Below are 20,576 nucleotides of genomic sequence, written 5' to 3' on the forward strand. Positions count from 1 at the left end.
AAAGACACAAACCAATCAGGAAAACAATACAGTCAAATAGAGATACTAGCACGCCCTTGCTACCAATGTGCCATCAAATTCTAACCTTTCGGTAGCAGCCCCCCCATCAGGACCCCACAGGAGATCCTCGTGTTGTTTGGACAAGTCCAACTAAGTTAAAGTAGAGGTACTGCACTTTTAACCAAGCACTGACATAGCCAATAGATCTCACCTTTGGGACCGTATAAGTATTTAGCCTTGCAGCACATTATCCTGGGTGCAACTATATCTACTGTTGTTTAACATGGAAGCTTCGTCATTAATAGGCACATTATAGCACCGCATTGAGAAGTACTTATTTAAAGTATCATTTTTGTATAACTGGTAGTCTGAACTCAGAGGTGCTGCCAATGACAACACAAGAGTTGGCTCTTCTGCAGATAAGCAAATAAGTCACTACACGTGAATGGATGTGTGTGTAAGGAGCACCAAGCACAGTGGGTCAAGGACATCTGGTAACTGATCATTACAACATTGTCCTACTGACATGTTGTTATATCGCACACAAACCTGGGCTTCTGGTTAGTGAACCACTCTATATGGTAGCACACCACCTTTCAAGTCCTAGATTTTCTTTTACCAAATCACTGTTTTCAGCTTTCAGATTCCTAAATTCAATGGAAGCTAAACTGAAGCCTAAAAGTTGGAAATCCCAGAATGCAAAGTCAATGGATTATAAATTGTGCCTTATTTGGCAATTTAACCTCTACTGTAGTAAAAACAGCCCTGTAAAGCTGCCAGTCATGTGCTTCCTGCTGGATAAACACCCACATTAAATAAAAGATAAGTAACTACAGACACCCTCTGAGCTCATTGGCATAAGGAGTCAATCAACTGCCAGGTGGTTGAACACCATGAAGCATCCCATCAGCCAATTATGGCTGTCTGTGTTTGCAGTGGAGAAGCAAATAATCAAAACAGTAAATACGAAAACACAAGTGCCACAATGCAGAATTCCTCGCTAAAAAAACGGAACTGGGTAAAAGGAAAAACTGTTTAATTCGCTCTCCCACTTAGCATATTTTCCTTACAAGGAAACTACATGATAAGATTAGCAAGAGAGCGCTCCGAGTTGCTTGCAGATGGAGGTACCATGTTTTACTTTGATATCTATTTTCTAGTTTACCTTCCAGCCACTGCAGCATTGTATTCTCAAAAATTGGAACCTCCGAAAACAAACAACTGATGTGGAAAGGAAAATACATGCCCTTCCCCCTGTTATTTGTGCTTGAGGCTGCAGCGTCTGGTTAATGGCAGTGTTCTTTTCATACGCCTCAGATGGTCCAAGTGAGCTGGGGGTGTATCCCCTTTATACAATGTGAAGCCCAGTGCCTGCACGCTTGTTTGTGCGGTTCAAAGCACTCCGGCCAATCAGCGCATCGGAAATTCGCAGGCTTCGACCTCCTGTGGGTTCACGCCCTCGGAAGCCTGTCGCCGCGAGCCCTCACTAGTCTACTGCGCGGTCTGTGGACATCCTTGTCAGTGTGAGGAATGGAGCAGTTCCGGGCAATCACTTGGTTACGCTGATAGTTCACGAGGTTTTGTTGGCTCTACAAAGAATACAAGTTGTGCGTTACTGTTATTGGAAGAATAGTAAAACATGCTGAAAACGAATAGCACTGCAACAGTAAACAAACAACGGACATCTGTAGTTATTTTAATAAAGTTATTATGAAGGCAACTAAAAGCGAAATACATGCAACAATCACGTAACGCTCCTCCTAGACCTTGATATCAGCGTGTTTGAAACTGAAAAGGCTGGTAGGGCAGTGCCTTAATCAGTTCCCTATCAAATAATTAAGCATGTGTAAATAAGAAAGCAAAAAAAAATCTGAAAAAGCAAATCATATTGGGAGAGTGTTCACAAGGTGCCGAAACCGCACGGGTGAAAGATTGCAATGTGGCCCGGGGACAAAAGCCCACAGGCAAGACAGCAAACTAAAGCGCTACAGTGAGACTTTACAACAAAGAAAATAAAATGGCAACATATGAGCGCAAATGCCATGTGTTCAAAGCATGCAGCAACATAGCAACGCCATCTTGTGATTGTGAGCGAATGACTTAACCTTCCCGGGGCCAAAAATAACAAGCATTTGCAATGCAATGGGTCTCGCGTTTGCTCGAGTGAGATCTATTAGCATTGTAAACTCCTAACCGGACTTTTCTTGCCACATAAATTGTAAATGAAAAGTAAAACAGTTTCACATAACTAACCAGACTTTTTTTGCCATATAAACTGTAAAGTAAAAGTTTCACATAAGCGAGCCGACGGCACCATCAGCTCAAAGCGGACACATAAAGGGAAATAAAAGTTCATTGGCAGTAAAACGTATCGGCAAAAATGCAATTATCCATGTAACCGGCAAAAGTGCAATTATCTATGTAACCGGCAAAAGTGCAATTACCTATGTAACAGCATCGATGTAATGCAAAGCGCTCGACTACTGCCCAGCGAGATCGCGCTGCGAAATGAAGAGAAAAAGTAGTTCAGAAACCAGACGTAAAACATCGAGCCTCGTATGTTTTCAGTAGTTGGTCGATGTGCTCGAGGAGGGCTAAACACCGGAAAAGGCATGACGTGTGCATGTCTTTCACTAATGAAAGCAAGCTAATTTTAAAAGGCAAGCCCACGAACCAATGAAAGTGACTGCCGTGACATGGGTGTGGTTAGAAGCACAAAGAGAGATTACAACAGGGGACGGAGCGCTGTGCGCTAGCCTCTAAAAAGAAAACCCAACCTTAAGTTTGGAATCGCACAATATATAACAGCAAAACATCGACAAAACGAGCCAAGGTGTGCCCCCAAAAATGAATGTGTTGTGTCATTGTGTAATGTAACTGCTGCTCATGCAAAGCGCTCCAAAACCTTCAGATCAAGTTTAGCTATATAAAAACTGCAGGAAAAAAAGCAAATAGATGTAAAAAAACAAAGTGTCAACATAAAGAAAGACATATATATATATATATATATATATATATATATATATATATATATATATATATATATATATACATATATATATATATATACACACACACACACACACACACACATACATCAATTTACTGGCTGATTTGTACAAAGTGAAACCAGAAAACCTAGATGACTTGTGGCTTCCCCTTAAAATGTGTGATCTTATGCAAATACTTTATTGCACCTCAACTCCTTCGTCTTCATTATCACATATGAAAGCATTTTGAAATAGTTCTGTTCATAATACTAGTTGTATAAAAACCAATTGTGTTTGAATAGACTATAATGTTGCTTTATAATTATCTGGGCCAAGTAGAGGATTCACATGGCAACTGTCTCACCTTTTAGTTCACAATGGTTCAGGTTTAAAAGCTATCACTTTTAATAAGTACTTCTCAGTTCAGTGCTATAATGTGATATATTAATGTCAAAGCTTCACCATGCTAAAGAAATATACTTCTTTGAACTTTACAGAGGCTTTCTCATATTTTAAATTGTATGATTTACATAGCAAACATTATCAGGGCTCGCCTCATGCACAGTTACGAAGAGCAGGGACAGGTCTTTGGTTCACCTCTGGCTAGGCTTGTCCTTTTGATTTGTTCACTCTCACCACAGGGCAACAGGACAGCTAACCTTGGGTAGATTTACCTCCTAGCCACGATAGACTTCAAATATTTAGATAATTCTCACCAAGGAAGGAACCTACATCAATTGAGGGTAACATCCTAGGTCTAAGAGTTTCAGGCAATTTGATGCCCCCTGCAACTTCAGTTGAAGGTTTAGAGTTGTTCCAGCAGCCCCCATAAGCTCTGTGCACCGTCAGCCCAGCACACCCACCGGGGGGCGAACAGCTCATGCAATTATGTGCTGGTGCAGGGATCCGCGAGTAGAATGAAAGTCACAGGCCCCAACCGCGCAGGATAGCTCAGTTTGATAAAGCACCTGTTTCAGCGATCTGGGTGTAACATGGAGGTCACAAATTGCATTCCAGAAAGCATTTTTCAGTGGGAGTACGTCCGTGCTGCATCTTTCTAAGTGTAGCTTGCGGTAAACCATCTGCAGTCACACACAGTCGCATAACTATGTGGGTCAAACACTTGTTGCCGAGAAATCTGTGTAACCCTAAAGCCACAAATTGGAAACCTACAAAAATGTTTAGCAGTTGAGTTCACCTGTAGAAAAATCTGTTTTTAAACCACCTCCGATTTTAATTCCACTAAGAAAGCTCAGTGAGTTACTGCACCTGCTTCAGAGACATGTGTGCATGCCAGTACTCACAAATACAATGCATGGTACTGAACATATTTTGTAGATCACCGGGCTGACATGGCCTTTCATTCTGCAATTGTCGAAACAATACATTTCTTTGAGCTGTTACCACTATCTGATAAAATTACAATTTATTTCCAGGACAAACAGAACGTTTTCGAAACCTGCCAAGTTAGAGTTTGAATTTGGGGATGGACAGGTGGCCGTAATCAACAAGCAAAGGACACTGAGTCCATAGTAACACTGTTTATGATAAGAGACCTGGAGTTTGCAGCATCAAGTATATAAGTGGTAATTATTCAAGGAAGTGCATGTCTGAGAGGAGCTTCTCTTGTGGAGTACGTGCACCATCTTAGGGACAGAAGAGGTGACTGCGCTGAGATGTTATTTTCAACTATAAACTAATTCTTGGGCCAAATTCATCAATATCCACACAGCTGTGAAAAAAAAGAAAAACTCTTGCGCTTCAAGAGTTTTGACTTAAGTCTTTTTAAGTATACCCACCGTGTTTGTGAGGCAGTGCGTTGTGGTCAACCTCAAAGAGTTGCAGTCATACCGCCACCCCCACACCTTTCCTGAGTATAACGAAGAGGTTCTCTGTGCTCTGGCTTCCTGAACAGATGGTGTTTACACAGGAGGAGGAAGAAGTAGGAATTCTCACAGATGAGAGATAAAGATGTCTGTTTAGTTCTTGACTCCACTAGTCCTGGTTCTGTCTGTTTATGTGTGAAATTAGAAAACTGACTTTTAGAGAATTAAAGTAACTAGGTCAAACAGGGTTGTAAGTTTCCCATATTCATCAGGGTTTCAGTAATTTAGATAGGCTGCTTATAAAAATGAAGTGACTTGCCCACAATAATGTGATGTTCACCAGTTCCAAAGTCGGCAGCTGTTCTGTAAAAAAGCTACAAAGCGGCAAATTCAGAAAAACAAAGCAAAGCAATCGCACACTAAACACAAAACAGTTATTAAAACAGAATACAGAATATAAGTAGGATTCAGCACGTTTTGTTAAATGACTCAAAAAACTACTCAGCTGCAACTTCAGAAACACAAACTGAAGCGATCCCACACTAAACACAGTTATTAAAACAGAGTACGTACACACAGAAAGGAGGGACACATCTGAACAATTAAACACAGAAAGCAAAGGAATTTCGAAAGACACACAGCTAAACAAATCAAAAGCGAGGGGTGTGCTGAAAGCCCACCGATGAGATGCAGCATGTCTCAAAGACAGCACATGCAGGCTGCCTAGGTTCAACTTAAAAGGACTCCACCCGCTAATGCATCTGGGGCATTCATAATTGCACACAGGGGTACGAGTATTAGATGTAGGACACTCTTAACAAGGACTTGACCTACAAATACACCCATGACATCCAACCCTGCCCACAGAGCTGACACTGGGAGAGGTCCTGCACCATTAACAAGGATTGCACTTGCAAACACACCAGGGACGACCAGCACTGCCCACTGAGCAACCAGTGGCAGAAGTCTTTCATTCTTACATTTGATGCCCCCACAAATACATCTGTGACAACCAGCATTGTACACAGAGATAAAAGTGGTGAGGGACAGGACACTTATCATGGACTACTCTAACAAACACACCGGGGACAACCAGCACTACCCACAGAGCTAACAGCGGCAGGAGGTACTGCACGCCTAACAATGACGCCACACACACATACATCTGTTACAACCAGCAGTCCACACAGATCTGAAAATAGTAAGGTGCTGCACTCTTAATAAGGACGCCACTCACAAACACACAAGTGACAACCAGAACAGCATACAGAACAAACAAGAACTCCACTCATAATCGCACTCTGGATAAGCAGCACTGCCAACTAGCCTAACAAAGGGAGAGGTACTCCGCAAGGACTCCACTCCACTCACAAACACATCTGGGGCAACCAGCACTGCCCAGGGAGCTCAGAGTGGGAGAAGTACTGCACTCTTAATAAGGACTCCAAGCACAAAAAAACTGTGACAAAAAGTTTTGCACACACAGCTAATAGGGGTGAGGTACTCCACTCATAAAGCCACAGGGGACAACCATCACTGCACACATAGCTAACAGTAAGAGAGGTGCAGCACTCTTAATAAGGACTTCATTCACAAACAGAACAGGGGCAACCATATATATATATATATACATATATATATATATATATATATATATATATATATATATATATATATATATATATATATGTATATATATATATATACATATATACAGGGAGTGCAGAATTATTAGGCAAGTTGTATTTTTGAGGATTAATTTTATTATTGAACAACAACCATGTTCTCAATGAACCCAAAAAACTCATTAATATCAAAGCTGAATATTTTTGGAAGTAGTTTTTAGTTTGTTTTTAGTTTTAGCTATGTTAGGGGGATATCTCAGTGTGCAGGTGACTATTACTGTGCATAATTATTACGCAACTTAACAAAAAAAAATATATACCCATTTCAATTATTTATTATTACCAGTGAAACCAATATAACATCTCAACATTCACAAATATACATTTCTGACATTCAAAAACAAAACAAAAACAAATCAGTGACCAATATAGCCACCTTTCTTTGCAAGGACACTCAAAAGCCTGCCATCCATGGATTCTGTCAGTGTTTTGATCTCTTCACCATCAACATTGCGTGCAGCAGCAACCACAGCCTCCCAGACACTGTTCAGAGAGGTGTACTGTTTTCCCTCCTTGTAAATCTCACATTTGATGATGGACCACAGGTTCTCAATGGGGTTCAGATCAGGTGAACATGGAGGCCATGTCATTAGATTTCCTTCTTTTATACCCTTTCTTGCCAGCCACGCTGTGGAGTACTTGGACGCGTGTGATGGAGCATTGTCCTGCATGAAAACCATGTTTTTCTTGAAGGATGCAGACTTCTTCCTGTACCACTGCTTGAAGAAGGTGTCTTCCAGGAACTGGCAGTAGGACTGGGAGTTGAGCTTGACTCCATCCTCAACCCGAAAAGGCCCCACAAGCTCATCTTTGATAATACCAGCCCAAACCAGTACTCCACCTCCACCTTGCTGGCGTCTGAGTCGGACTGGAGCTCTCTGCCCTTTACCAATCCAGCCACGGGCCCATCCATCTGGCCCATCAAGACTCACTCTCATTTCATCAGTCCATAAAACCTTAGAAAAATCAGTCTTGAGATATTTCTTGGCCCAGTCTTGACGTTTCAGCTTGTGTGTCTTGTTCAGTGGTGGTCGTCTTTCAGCCTTTCTTACCTTGGCCATGTCTCTGAGTATTGCACACCTTGTGCTTTTGGGCACTCCAGTGATGTTGCAGCTCTGAAATATGGCCAAACTGGTGGCAAGTGGCATCGTGGCAGCTGCACGCTTGACTTTTCTCAGTTCATGGGCAGTTATTTTGCGCCTTGGTTTTTCCACACGCTTCTTGCGACCCTGTTGACTATTTTGAATGAAACGCTTGATTGTTCGATGATCACGCTTCAGAAGCTTTGCAATTTTAAGAGTGCTGCATCCCTCTGCAAGATATCTCACTATTTTTGACTTTTCTGAGCCTGTCAAGTCCTTCTTTTGACCCATTTTGCCAAAGGAAAGGAAGTTGCCTAATAATTATGCACACCTGATATAGGGTGTTGATGTCATTAGACCACACCCCTTCTCATTACAGAGATGCACATCACCTAATATGCTTAATTGGTAGTAGGCTTTCGAGCCTATACAGCTTGGAGTAAGACAACATGCATAAAGAGGATGATGTGGTCAAAATACTCATTTGCCTAATAATTCTGCACTCCCTGTATATATATACATATATATACATATACATATACATATATATATATATATATATATATATATATATATATATATATATATATATATATATAAAAAAATCCATCAAACGGTCCACCTTGTGGCGCGCAAATTCACGAGTGCACATGTGAGGAAAGGACCATTCCTCTGCAATCTCCAAAACAAACAATTGACAAGCAATTGACTCGTTGCACTCCAGGAGAGTTTATTGCTTTATCCAAAAGTGTACTACAAACGACACCACCAACGCATTTCGACCTCTCGGTCTTGTTCATAGTTTATGTTTTGGATAAAGCAATAAACTCTCCTGGAGTGCATATATATATTTGTATTATGTATGAACACTAGTTTTTATTGATTGTTTGAAATTTAAGCTCACCTGGAAGTGTATTGCAAGAACCTAAAGCAACAATAACTATGTGTAGGATCTGAATTTTTTTTGTGGCCTGAACAACATGTCCAATGATCCTTTTTTCCAACAGAGACCATACCCACCTCAAACGAAACGTGCCAGAGCAGAATGCGATCCGGACTTCCTAGCGGATTCTTCTATCGTAATGTTTGGAATCCCTTATTTTGCAACATGTCAAGATTTAAAGCAGGGAGTGAGGTGAACGCCTGTTTGAAGGAGAAAACTATATATCTCATGGGTGATTCTACATTGCGTCAGTGGATTTTCTACTTTCCCAAGCTTGTGAAAAGTAGGTCGCTTATTTTTTCTCCCCCCCCAATCTTTTACATTCATTTGAGTATACCTGTTGCAAGTCACATCTAATGCTCTCACACTTCAAAAGAGTACGTGAATTTAAAACTAATTTAAATTGAAAAAATTGTTAACAATATTACACTTTGCTCTGATTAGCACATGTCAAATTTGCACTCTTCAGTGTCACTGAGCTAACAAAATGTATTGTTTGTGTTGTTTTTTAAGGGTGTAGAAGAAAACCTCATTATTATACATTTGGAATGAGGCTGCAAAATCTATTTATTAAGAAGGATTCGATCACAAACAATTAGGCAGGATTTTCTGCAGGTTCACCATGGAGAAGAGATGTCCAAGGCAAAGCAAGCCACAAATTTGAGGCAAAGAATCAGAACATCTAGAATACAGTGTCATTTGTATAATTTCAGTTCCCCAGAAGGCCGGAGGTAGCTTGACGTCATGAGAAACAGTGATTTTGTTTTCTCAGTATCTCTTTATTAATTAGGTTCTGCAAAAAGAAAAGTGCACTTTGAATACATCAATATTAACCTGTTTTCTGCCAGGCCTTTTACCCCTCATGTGCCAGGCCTTTTTTGGCTATTTGGGGCAGGTCGCGCTTAGGTCCTCATAACTGTTTGTCCACATAAGCTACCCACGCCAAACTTGCACCCTTTTTCCCCCCAACATCCTAGGGATTCTATGGGTAACCAGAGTTTGTGGGTTTCCCCCAGAGGAGACCAAGAAATTAGAGAACATTTTGTTTAAACAAAAAAAAAAAACAGGGAAAAAAAGGGCTGCAGAAGAAAGCTTGTGTTTTTTTCTCTTGAAAATGGTATCAACAAAGGGTTTGCAATGCTAAAATCGCCACCTTCCCAGCTTTCAGGAACAGGCAGACTTGAATCAGAAAACCACATTTTTCAACACAATTTTGGCATTTTACTGGGACATACCCCATTTTTACTATTTTTTGTGCTTTCAGCCTCCTTCCAGTTAGGGATAGAAATGGGTGTGAAACCAATGCTGGATCCAAGAAAGCTAAACATTTCTGAAAAGTAGACAACATTCTGAATTCAGCAAGGGGTAATTTGTGTAGATCCTACAAGGGTTTCCTACAGAAAATAACAGCTGAAAAAAAATATTGAAATTGAGGTGAAAAAGCATAAAGTTTCCTCACGTTTTACTCTGTAACTTTTTCCTGCCATGTCAGATTTTTTAAAGCAATATACCGTTACGTCTCCTGGACTCTTCTGGTTGCGGGGATATATAGAGCTTGTAGGTTCATCAAGAACCATAGGTACCCAGAGCCAATAAATGAGCTGCACCTTGCAATGGGTTTTCATTCTATACCGGATATACAGAAATTTATTTGCTGAAATATAAAGAGTGAAAATAGGTATCAAGAAAACCTTTGCATTTCCAAAATGGGCACAAGATAAGGTGTTGAGAAGCAGTGGTTATTTGGAGATCTCTGAATTCCAGGGTGCCCATACTAGCATGTGAATCACAGGGCATTTCTCAAATAGACGTCTTTTTTACACACTGTCTTACATTTGGAAGGAAAAAATGTAGAGAAACACAAGGGGCAATAACACTTGTTTTGCTATTCTGTGTTTCTCCAAGTGTCCTGATAAAAATGGTACCTCACTTGCGTGGGTAGGCCTAATGCTCGCGACAGGAAACGCAACATGGACACATCACATTTTTACATTGAAATCTGACGCGTTTTTTCCAAATGCCTAGCTGTAGATTTTGGCCTCTAGCTCAGCCGGCACCTAGGGAAACCTACCAAACCTGCACATTTTTGAAAACTAGACACCTAGCGGAATCCAGGATGGGGTGACTTGTGGGGATCTCACTGGGTTCTGTTACCCAGAATCCTTGGCAAACCTCAAAATTTGCCAAAAAACACTTTTTCCTCACATTTTGTTGACAGGATGTTCTGGAATCTGAGAGGAGCCTCAAATTTCCTTCCACCCAGCATTTCTCCAAGTCTCCCGATAAAAACGTTACCTCACTTGTGTGGGTAGGCCTAGCGCCCGCAACAGGAAATGCCCCAAAATACAACGTGGACACATCACATTTTCCCAAAGAAAACAGAGCTGTTTTTTGCAAAGTGCCTAGCTGTGGAACTTGGGCTCTAGCTCAGCCGGCACCTAGGGAAACCTACCAAACCTGCACATTTTTGAAAACGAGACACCTAGGGGAATCCAAGATGTGGTGACTTGTGGGGCTCTCACCAGGTTCTGTTACCCAGAATCCTCTGCAAACCTCAAAATGTGGCCAATAAAACACTTTTTCCTCACATTTCGGTGACAGAAAGTTCTGTAATCAGAGAGGCGCCACAAATTTCCTTCCACCCAGCGTTCTCCCAAGTCTCCCGATAAAAATGGTACCTCACGTGTGTGGGTAGGCCTAGTGCCCGCGAAAGGAAAGGCCCCAAAACACTATCTGGACACATCAAAATTGTGAAATACAAAACGACCTGTTTTTACAGGAGTGGGGGGACCGGTGTTTTTGGTCCTGGGCTCAGCAGCCATCTAGGGAAACCTACCAAACCCAGACATTTCTGAAAACTAGACACCTGAGGGAGTCCGGGGAGGTGTGACTTGTGTGGATCCCCCAATGTTTTCGTACCCAGAACCCTCAGCAAATCTGAAATTTAGTTAAAAAATCACATTTTCCCACATTTCTGTGTGGGAACACCGCACCGGGACAAATTTCCTACCACCCAACGTTCCCTTCAGTCTCCCAGTAAAAATGATTCCTCACTGGCATAGGTAGGCCAAGTGCCTGTGACATGGAAGAGCCAAAAACATGTTGAAATTGAGGGGGAACCAAAGCGTGTCCAAAAGGGCAGTTTGAAAAAAGAATTTTTAGGCTGACAAGTGCAGCAGAATTTTTATCGGTATAGATGAGACAATGCTGGGTAGTAGGAATTTTGTGGATTCCTGCAGATTCCGGAAAGTTCCATCACAAAAATGTTGGAAAAATTTGTGATTTCCAGCAAAGTTGGAGGTTTGCAGGGCATTGTGGGTAAGAAAATGGTGCAGGGGTACATGTGAAGTACATCACCCTGAAATCAACCAGATGTTTAGTATTCAAATGTGTCTAGGTATTGTGGATATTTCTACATGGCAGTGTCCCAAAGTCCAAAAAGTGCAGCCCTCACCATTCCAAATGGGACGATTTTGAGAGTTAGCCAAGCTCTCATGGCCCAAATGTAAAACCAAAACCCAAAATAATCAAATGTCCTCTTGCTTGCCGTGAGATAAGATGTTTTAGTGTGCATGGGGAGAGCTGAAAGACTATTACCCCCTTCAGTTGAGGTGGGGGCATAACCAGGCCTATACTGGTTGGTAGCCACCACCCCACTATTTTTTTTAAAATTCCCTGGCATCTAGTAGACTTTCTGCCCCCCTGGGGTGTGGATCGGGGATAATTGTCTTATCTGCCCACTGGTGGGCAGAACAACTTTGGCCCCATTTATTTGGGGTGGGGGTATATCCATACCCCCACCCTCTTATTTTGAAAAAACAAATCTTCCCAGGTCTCTGTTGGGCTTTCTGCCCCCTTGGGGGCAGATGGACCTTTCAAAAATAGGCTGATCTGCCCCCAAGGAGGGCAGATATGGGCAACAGAAATGTGCCCCCATGGGAAGCGACCCTTGCCGAAGGGGCTACCCCCCAAACAAAAAGACATACATACACACACACCAATCCCTGGTGCCTAAGTGGTTTCTGCCCCCCCGGGGGCTGATTGGCCTAATAGAAATAGGCTGATCTGCCCCCAAGGGGAGCAGAAATGGCCTAAAATAAATTCCCCCCCCCCCAGGGGAGCGACTCTTGCCTAAGGGGTTGCTCCCCTTGTGTGAAATTGGCGCAAAAAAATATCCCTGGTGTCTGGTGGTTTCTGCCCCTCCCTTGGGGACATGATTGGCCTAACAAAAATAGGCCGATCTGCCCCCAGTGGGGGCAGAAATGGCCTAAAAATAATTTGGGCCCCTGGGGAGCAACCCTTGCCTAAGGGGCCGCTCCCCACATATAAAAAAAATAAAAATAAACAATTTTTTTTTATTCCTGGTGTCTAGGGGTTTTCTGCGCCCCCCCCCCCTCCCCCGGGGGCAGATCAGCCTAATTATATTAGGGCCGCTCCCCTTATGTGTCAGTATCATCCCAACAAATTCCCTGGTGTTTAGTGGGCATTTCTGCTGCCCGATCGCAGCAGAAATGCTTGCAGAGACATGAAAGGAAAGGCCTTTCCTTTCCTTTCATGCCTCTGCTGGCCCCCTCTTCCCGAGCGGAAGAGAAATGCTAAGCATTTCTCTTCCGCATCGCGCTGGAAGCATGCTTCCAGCGTGATGGGAGGTGACCTCTGATGAGGTCAGCACGCGACTGCGTGCTGATGTCATCAGACGTCACTGGGTGGGTCGGGGTGGAAGGAGAAGAGATTCCCCATCCAGCCCAGCCCTGGAGGAGTGGGGGGGTGGCCCTCGGGGGGAGCGCTAGCGCTTCCCCCGAGGGCCAGTACCTGGACATAATGGTTATGTCTGTGGCGCCACAGCCACAGACGTAACCATTACTTCCACGGCGGGGAAGGGGTTAAAGAATTTCCCTTGCCGCTATAATGCTCATCCTGCACGACACCGCAACTTCTCCACAAGCAAGAAGTAAGCATGCACACATTTTTTCACATTGGTGTGCATGCTCACTCTACCGCTGCCTCGAGCAAAAATTGAACCGTCTGTGCCACTGGCATGAGAACAGAGCATGATAGGGACCCATTTCGATGCCCCATTTTATTAACTGCCAGTGCCCACTTAAAGCCCTGTGTATGGTGCAGGTAACGAAATTGTGTGTATTTCTACCTTGCATTTTTAGAAATGTATTTAACCATTTGTAGGCACTCCCTCTAGTTATCATCTGATAACTAATGTCCGTTAATATCCCACCATTCTTTGATTGTGTTCAGCCTAAATGCCCTGAGGTGTTGCTTCGCCCCTTAAGAGCAAGTTATTGCCCTCCTGCCATTGCCATGCGTCAGTACTGTTTTCAAGGAGGGAGAGTCTTCAGGAGCATCATGTGTCTTGCCCCATGTGAAAAAGAATTGGCGAGACAGTGTTGAGTACAGAGGAAATTTCCCAGGGGACAGTCAATGTGTCTCAATCAGGCCATCAAAAGTGTCGTAGTTTGGACTCTTGCTTTGAGCAAGAATGCTGGTCTCAGGATGACAGTACTTTCGTTTGTAGGTGACTAAGTTTCTTCCTACAACTAGTTGTAACTGTTTTCCAAACCTTACCGGCTTACTAGCAGTACTTCACCAGAAACACAATAGTAAAGAGGTGATTTGTAGCAGTCGCTTACGCATGGACTCAAAATAAGATCTCTCAGGGTTGTCGTGGTTAAACGGAAATTACCCTTTTCTCACAGATTATTATGTCTCATACAAACAAAGGCAATAACACAGATGCAGTGAAGTTGTAATAGTTTTTTATTTAACATAACTGCAATTTGTTATAAGTTGCATGAATTGCAATGATTAGGATAATGAATATACCAAGCAACAGTATTGTGAAGAGGAGAGTCGTTGTTATAAAGACCCCTACCATTATGCAATATATAACAGGAATATATGTATAGGTATGAAAATGTAATAAGCCCTAATACCCTAAGGAGAGTAGGTCTAACCTCCTACCTAAAGAAGGAGAGCTGGGTTCGTTAAACCTAATCTGCCAAAACCGTGTCCACGAGAGGAGCCCCCAACCCTCGTTACCTTGGAATGAGGTTTCTATCTCAGACTCCGCGGGGACACGAAGACTGGCTCAGCGTCAAGATGACTGCAGCATCGGTATCAGCGATGGTGGCGATGCCCTCTTGTAGGAATCCCTCTGATTATCTGATAAGACAACATGTTATATTCCAGCTGACTTCCCCCATGTGTGGAGACTGGTCTGTGTATAGGGCCTCGCTTTAAACCTTATCTGTAACCCCCTGCAGTTGAGTAAGATCCATAAGGGGCAAGCTGGCACAGAGGAAGTGCACCTGTCGTCCTGGTGAACATACGTCCTCCAGCAATTTTTGGCTATTTTCATAAGGATATGCTCCCTCTGCCACCTGGTCCTAGGTTCTTTCCCATGATATACTCCAGCACTCCTTATACTTGCGTGTCAGTGAACCAGTGCTCAAGCTCATGACTGCAAGCACCACCTAACCATCACATCGGTCACTGCAGCTGAGCTGCATCATAATAAAACTCGTGGTTAGGGGAACCCAATTTCCCTTCCTCAAAAGATGCATACAGTGTCCTCATTGCAACCCTGTGCCTGCCCATGTTCCATATCATCACAGGATGCTGCAGAAAGAATCTCCTCCTAAGTACCACTGGGAGTGCTGCGTAAAAGTTTAGTCATCGTGGAGTGAACAACATCTCGGATATCACAATCCTGCCCATGGGCGGCAAAGGGAGCGCACGTAAAAAAGAATTGACTGCCTCATAGAGACCGCCACAGGTTTTGCTCTATCAAGTCCTTTACAAGATTAAATATGTGAACACCAAAATCTTTAATAGTATCACATTTCCTCTGGGGGGGTGCAGCAGGCACTTAAATATGTTGTTTATGGATATCTGGTCAAAGGGAATAGGCATGATTTGTCCCAATGGATCTTGAGGCCTGATATTTTACCAAACACGTCTGACAAGGCCAGAAGACGTAGTAGATTATTACTGTTCTCACTAAGGTAAATCAAAATAGTGTCTGTGTATGTATGTGTATATATATATATATATATATATATATATATATATATATATTAATATATACAGCAATCATTTGCCACCTTGCAGCTACCAGGAGACCCCAGTTTGATCCCTTTGTTCACAATGAACTTGCCAGCGACTCCATTGCCCCTGGACCAGCACTAAGATAATGCAGGACACGGGGCAGCCCTGTTTGGTTGGATATTATTCTGTCTGTCTGTACTGTTGTCACTGGGGGAGAATAGAGGAGCTTTACCCAACCCAGGAACTTGGGGCCCAAACCCATTGTATTGGGCAGGTTGCTGGCAACCAACCCAAGCAATATCAATCAGGTACAAATCAATACGGACAATCAATAAGGAGCAACACACATGTAGCTGATACAGTATGACTTTAATAAACAGAATAGCACAATTAAGAAAAGTGGCAATGCTGGCTAACCAGTAGCAGAAATGGTTACATGTATATGTATAAAGTATTGCTGGCACAACAATTGCAATTTAAAGTCTTGAATCATCATCATAATCTGTATTTGGCTTTGACAAATAAAGCCATAAGACAGCGATATAAATATCAAATACATCAAACATATGATGAACATTTTCAGAATCAAACTGCCCCCAATAAAAACATAAGCCAAATAAAAGCAAATGTGCGCATCAGATAATAATTGTAGATAAAACAGAGCAGAGTGAACTTGTTTAAAATGCTTACCAACCAGCAGAGGTCAGGAAAAGACTTCCATAGTTTCTTTATAAAAACAGCAGAGCATAATAAAGTGCAGTGTCCTGGTTGGAAACAGGGGCACAGTTGCATTGAACACAAGCGGAGCCAAATGAGCTCCCTGAGGGAATAGCTAACTTGTGATGAAACAAATTAAGGGCCTGATTTAGATCTTGGCGGAGAGGAATACTCCATCACAAATAGGGATGGATATTCTATCCGCCATATTACAATCGGGCACATCATATACAGCTTTAAAATGACTCATCTGAATCTTTGGCCAAATAGTGGAACAGATTGTGGGCTCCACAGTGGGCTTCAAGCTTGGATTGTTAATAATTTCCCAAACCTCCTCGTGCAAAAAACGTTTTTCAACCCTTTAAGATTTTCTTGTAAGAGGAACAGCAAGTAGCGATCAATGAGCAATCTCTAGGGGTGGCCTTCACTGCCTTCAACAACACTGGATGTGCCCTAAAACATTGATTATCAAACCATTTGAAGAGCGTAGGGTCTAATGATAAAGGGCCTGATTACGACCTTGGCGGATGGGATATCTGCTGTATTACAAGTTCCACTATATGCTATGGAACTTGTGAAATGGCGGGAGGATATCCGTCACGTTTGTGGTGTAGTATCCCATCCTCCAAGATCATAATTGGGCCCAAAGATTTCAAGTCAACAGGGATTTAATTTTGCCACAAATACAAGCAAAATAACTAATAATAGTGGCATCATACAAAATGATATTCAAGGAAGTATCAAAGTTAAGCTGACAAGCTCTAAAAATATAAAAATAAAAAACATCAGGAACAACCTTGTTCCACCTTAGAATTCACCCTTGTGATTGAGACCTAACATTCTCCAAAGTCAAATGTGGGGGGGCTTTTTTAGTGTTTCAAATAAAGGACACTGTTAGAGAAGTACCATCGTTCATTGGAGACCAAACAAGCTCAAAATCTGAAAGAACATGAGCCATAGATGAGGAAATGAAAAGATAGTCCTAACTAATTATGCATTTGCAAGAGCCCAACATTTAAAGACCACCAATGTCCCAATTCCTTGCTTGAATCTCAGACGAACCCATGTTAGTTGGCCGAAAGTGACAAAAAATCCGTACCCGATTAGGGGGATTTATCTTTCATTCCTAAAACTCTTTTCTGGTTTTGGGGTACAAGAGGCTGCTGCAATTCCCATCATGACTATCCATAAAGAAATGGTAGGTACCCTACAGGGTATCTTCTACAAGGAAACCCACCTGAGGCAGACATCTGACATTTCTCTACGCAGGGAATGGTACAACAAAGATTGTGCCTATGCAAGATCTAATTTAAAAATAGCCTTAAAAAACCTCTCACAGGAGGATATTAGGAACGCTAGACTCAAGTATGTGAGGGCCCTGGAACAAGCAAAAAAAAGTTGGGAAAATGAGATCTGGCAGAGGTTATTGGACGCAGTCAAGAAACAAGATGATGGTTCTTTTTGGAGGCTGTTGGCTTGTAGATCGAGAGGGGGCAATGACACTATTAGCAAGCACATCCAGCCTGAAAGATGGGTGACTTATTTCTCTGAGATTTATGCTTCCCCTGCACAACAGGACTCTGTGGGCACTGGGTATGACGACCGTAGAGTTTCCACTAAAGATCCTGCTGAGGATATTGTTTTCACAATAGCAGAAACAACAGTTGCCATTAATTCTTTGAGATCAGCGAAAGCCCATTGTCCTGACAAGATACCAGGGGATTTGTTTAAATCTGAACCCAGCATATGGGCATGGTACATAAACTTACTGTCTAATGCCATAGCAGCAGGTAGTCCCAATCCAGAATCGTGGCATGGTGCAGAAATAATTCCCATACATAAGAAAGGTGATGTGGGTTTGCCAACTAATTATCGACCAATCAGCCTTATCGACAACTTGCAAAAGATCTTTGCTAAGCAAGTCTTAGACAGGCTCAAGAAATGGGTTCAAGACAATCAGGTTTTATCCCCTCTCCAGGCTGGTTTTCGCCCTAAAACCAATACTATGGACCAAGTTTTTAGGCTGTCACTGTTATTTTGGAAGTATGTCACCTTAGCTAAACAAAGATTGTATGTTGCCTTTGTGGACATAAGATCTGCTTTTGACCTTGTTCCAAGAGAGAAGCTATGGCAAGTTCTGATTAAAATTGGTAACCCAGGGAACTTAGTGCACTTAATTCAAAGGTTGCATGAGAATACATATGCACAAGTAAGATGGGGTAGTCACTGACAGAATAGATATCAGGCGAGGAGTGCGTCAAGGCTGTGTCCTAGCCCCGACCCTCTTTACTTTGTTCATTAATGAGGTAGTGCAAATTGTATCCGATTGTCAAAATGATGCGCCCTCTTTGAACAATCAGAAAATTCCGATTTTATTATTTGCCGACGATTCCTTTCTGATTTCCAGAACACCTATGGGTCTACAGGTCTTAGTGGACAGGTTCAGTTTGTTCTGTGTTGATTATGGACTGGAGCTAAACCATAACAAAACCCAACTCATGACCCTGGGTCGTGGTCCCACTAAAAGATATAATATCCTTTATAATGGGACCCCTTTAAGCAAGGTATGTTCCATCGATTACCTGGGGGTTAGAATTAGTGACAACATGCAATGGGACGCCCAGATTGATAAAAGCTCACTCCTTCTGTCGCAAAGATCCGGGGCTATTTTGCGTTTCCACAAATCCACCACTGAGAGAGTGGTTACTCCAGCCATTATAATTTATTTGGCGAAGGCTCAGGGTGCTATGGTCTATGGTGCAGAAGTCTGGTGGTTTTCTAATGTTAGTAAGCTTTCAGTGGGGGAAAACAGTTTTGTAAGATCGCTTTTGGCATGCCCTCGAAACACCCCACTGATCCCTATGTTCTGGGACCTTGGACTTACGCGCATCTCAGATGTTATTGCCCTAAGACCATTGCTTTTCTGGGTAGCATCTGGACCACCCCCAAATTAATTACATACAAGGAGTCCATCCAAGACATTTTAGACAGACCCAATGTACTCTCCATTGCATGGTTCAAGTATATTTCAAGATAGTTCCATCTCTTAGGACTTAGGGGGTCATTCTGACCCTGGCGGGCGGTGATAAAGCGGCGGCCAACCCGCCAACAGGCAGGCGGTAAAAAAAAAGGAATTCTGACCCTGGCGGGAACCGCCAACACAGCCCGCTACTTTAACACTCCGACCGCCACGGCGGGACAGACAAACAGCGCGGCGGTCACCGCCAACAGGCAGGCGGCAGACAATGTACCGCCCACCCTATCACAACTCACCAATCCGCCACCTTTTCCGGGGCGGGAGCCCCGCCGATAAAAACACGGCGGAAACAGACTACGAATGGGAAAACGCTCACCTATACACACTCCACGAGGAAGGAGGACAGCATGGAACCCGAATTAAACATCCTACCTGCTATTGTCTACCTGCTCATCTACCAGGAGTACGAACGCCGGCACAGACGACAACGGTGAGTACTGCACCTACGACACAGGGGAGGGGGGAGGAGGAAAGCTTACGGGCACACACATGCGCCATACACCCACCCCCCCACCACAAATACCTACACCCCAATGCCGAGCAACAAGTCAGAGTGACACCACCCAAACACACCGGAATAATGCAAAGACACAATTAAAATGATCTATAAAATATATGTATAAATAGCTCCATTAAAGGTATGGGAAATATGCTATATAAAAGATACAAAAATAAGGAATGAACATAGTCAACAATATATACATAGGCAATAAGTCCTGCACATTCCGTCAAAGTTCCATAGTCCGTGGGCCAATGTGCACAAACACATGGGCAAAGCCCACACAGGAGACCAGATACCATTGGAGAGAACACTGCTGGGGCATCAGATGATAAAACTACAGGCACCTCAGGGGGAAGGGAAGGGGGGGCACCTCAGCCACATGAGTCCTTGACGCCAGATCCATGAGGGGCCTCCATGCCCACTGTCCCATCCTGGGGAGTGCAAAGCCACAGTCTCTCAAGTCCCTACAGTGGGTGGCTTGCCCACTGTCCCATCCTGGGGAGTGCAAAGCCACAGTCTCACAAGTCTCTACAGTGGGTGGCTTGCCCACTGTTCCATCCTGGGGAGTGCAAAGCCACAGTCTCTCAAGTCTCTACAGTGGGTGGGTTGCCCACTGTTCCATCCTGGGAAGTGCCAAGCCACAGTCCATCAGATGGATTACCGACTCCACTGTTAATGGAGGAGGCATGGTGCCCAGAGTGCTTCCTGAAGCCCTGCTCGACACAGAACCGG

The 20,576-nt window shown here is 43.1% G+C and overlaps 1 protein-coding gene across 2 annotated transcripts in view; it reads left to right on the top strand.

Moving 5' to 3' along the window:
• LOC138292018 (NXPE family member 2-like) overlaps nucleotides 1–20,576 on the top strand; it is a 250,316-nt gene that overhangs the window by 168,571 nt on the left and 61,169 nt on the right. For both annotated transcript variants that reach the window (XM_069230332.1, XM_069230331.1), the window contains exon 5: nucleotides 8,591–8,809. In XM_069230332.1, coding sequence (XP_069086433.1) covers nucleotides 8,591–8,809 — 219 coding nt within the window. The remainder of the gene's footprint in view (nucleotides 1–8,590; nucleotides 8,810–20,576) is intronic.

This window comes from Pleurodeles waltl, chromosome 4_2 (assembly GCF_031143425.1).
Source record: "Pleurodeles waltl isolate 20211129_DDA chromosome 4_2, aPleWal1.hap1.20221129, whole genome shotgun sequence".
Lineage (NCBI taxonomy): Eukaryota > Metazoa > Chordata > Amphibia > Caudata > Salamandridae > Pleurodeles > Pleurodeles waltl.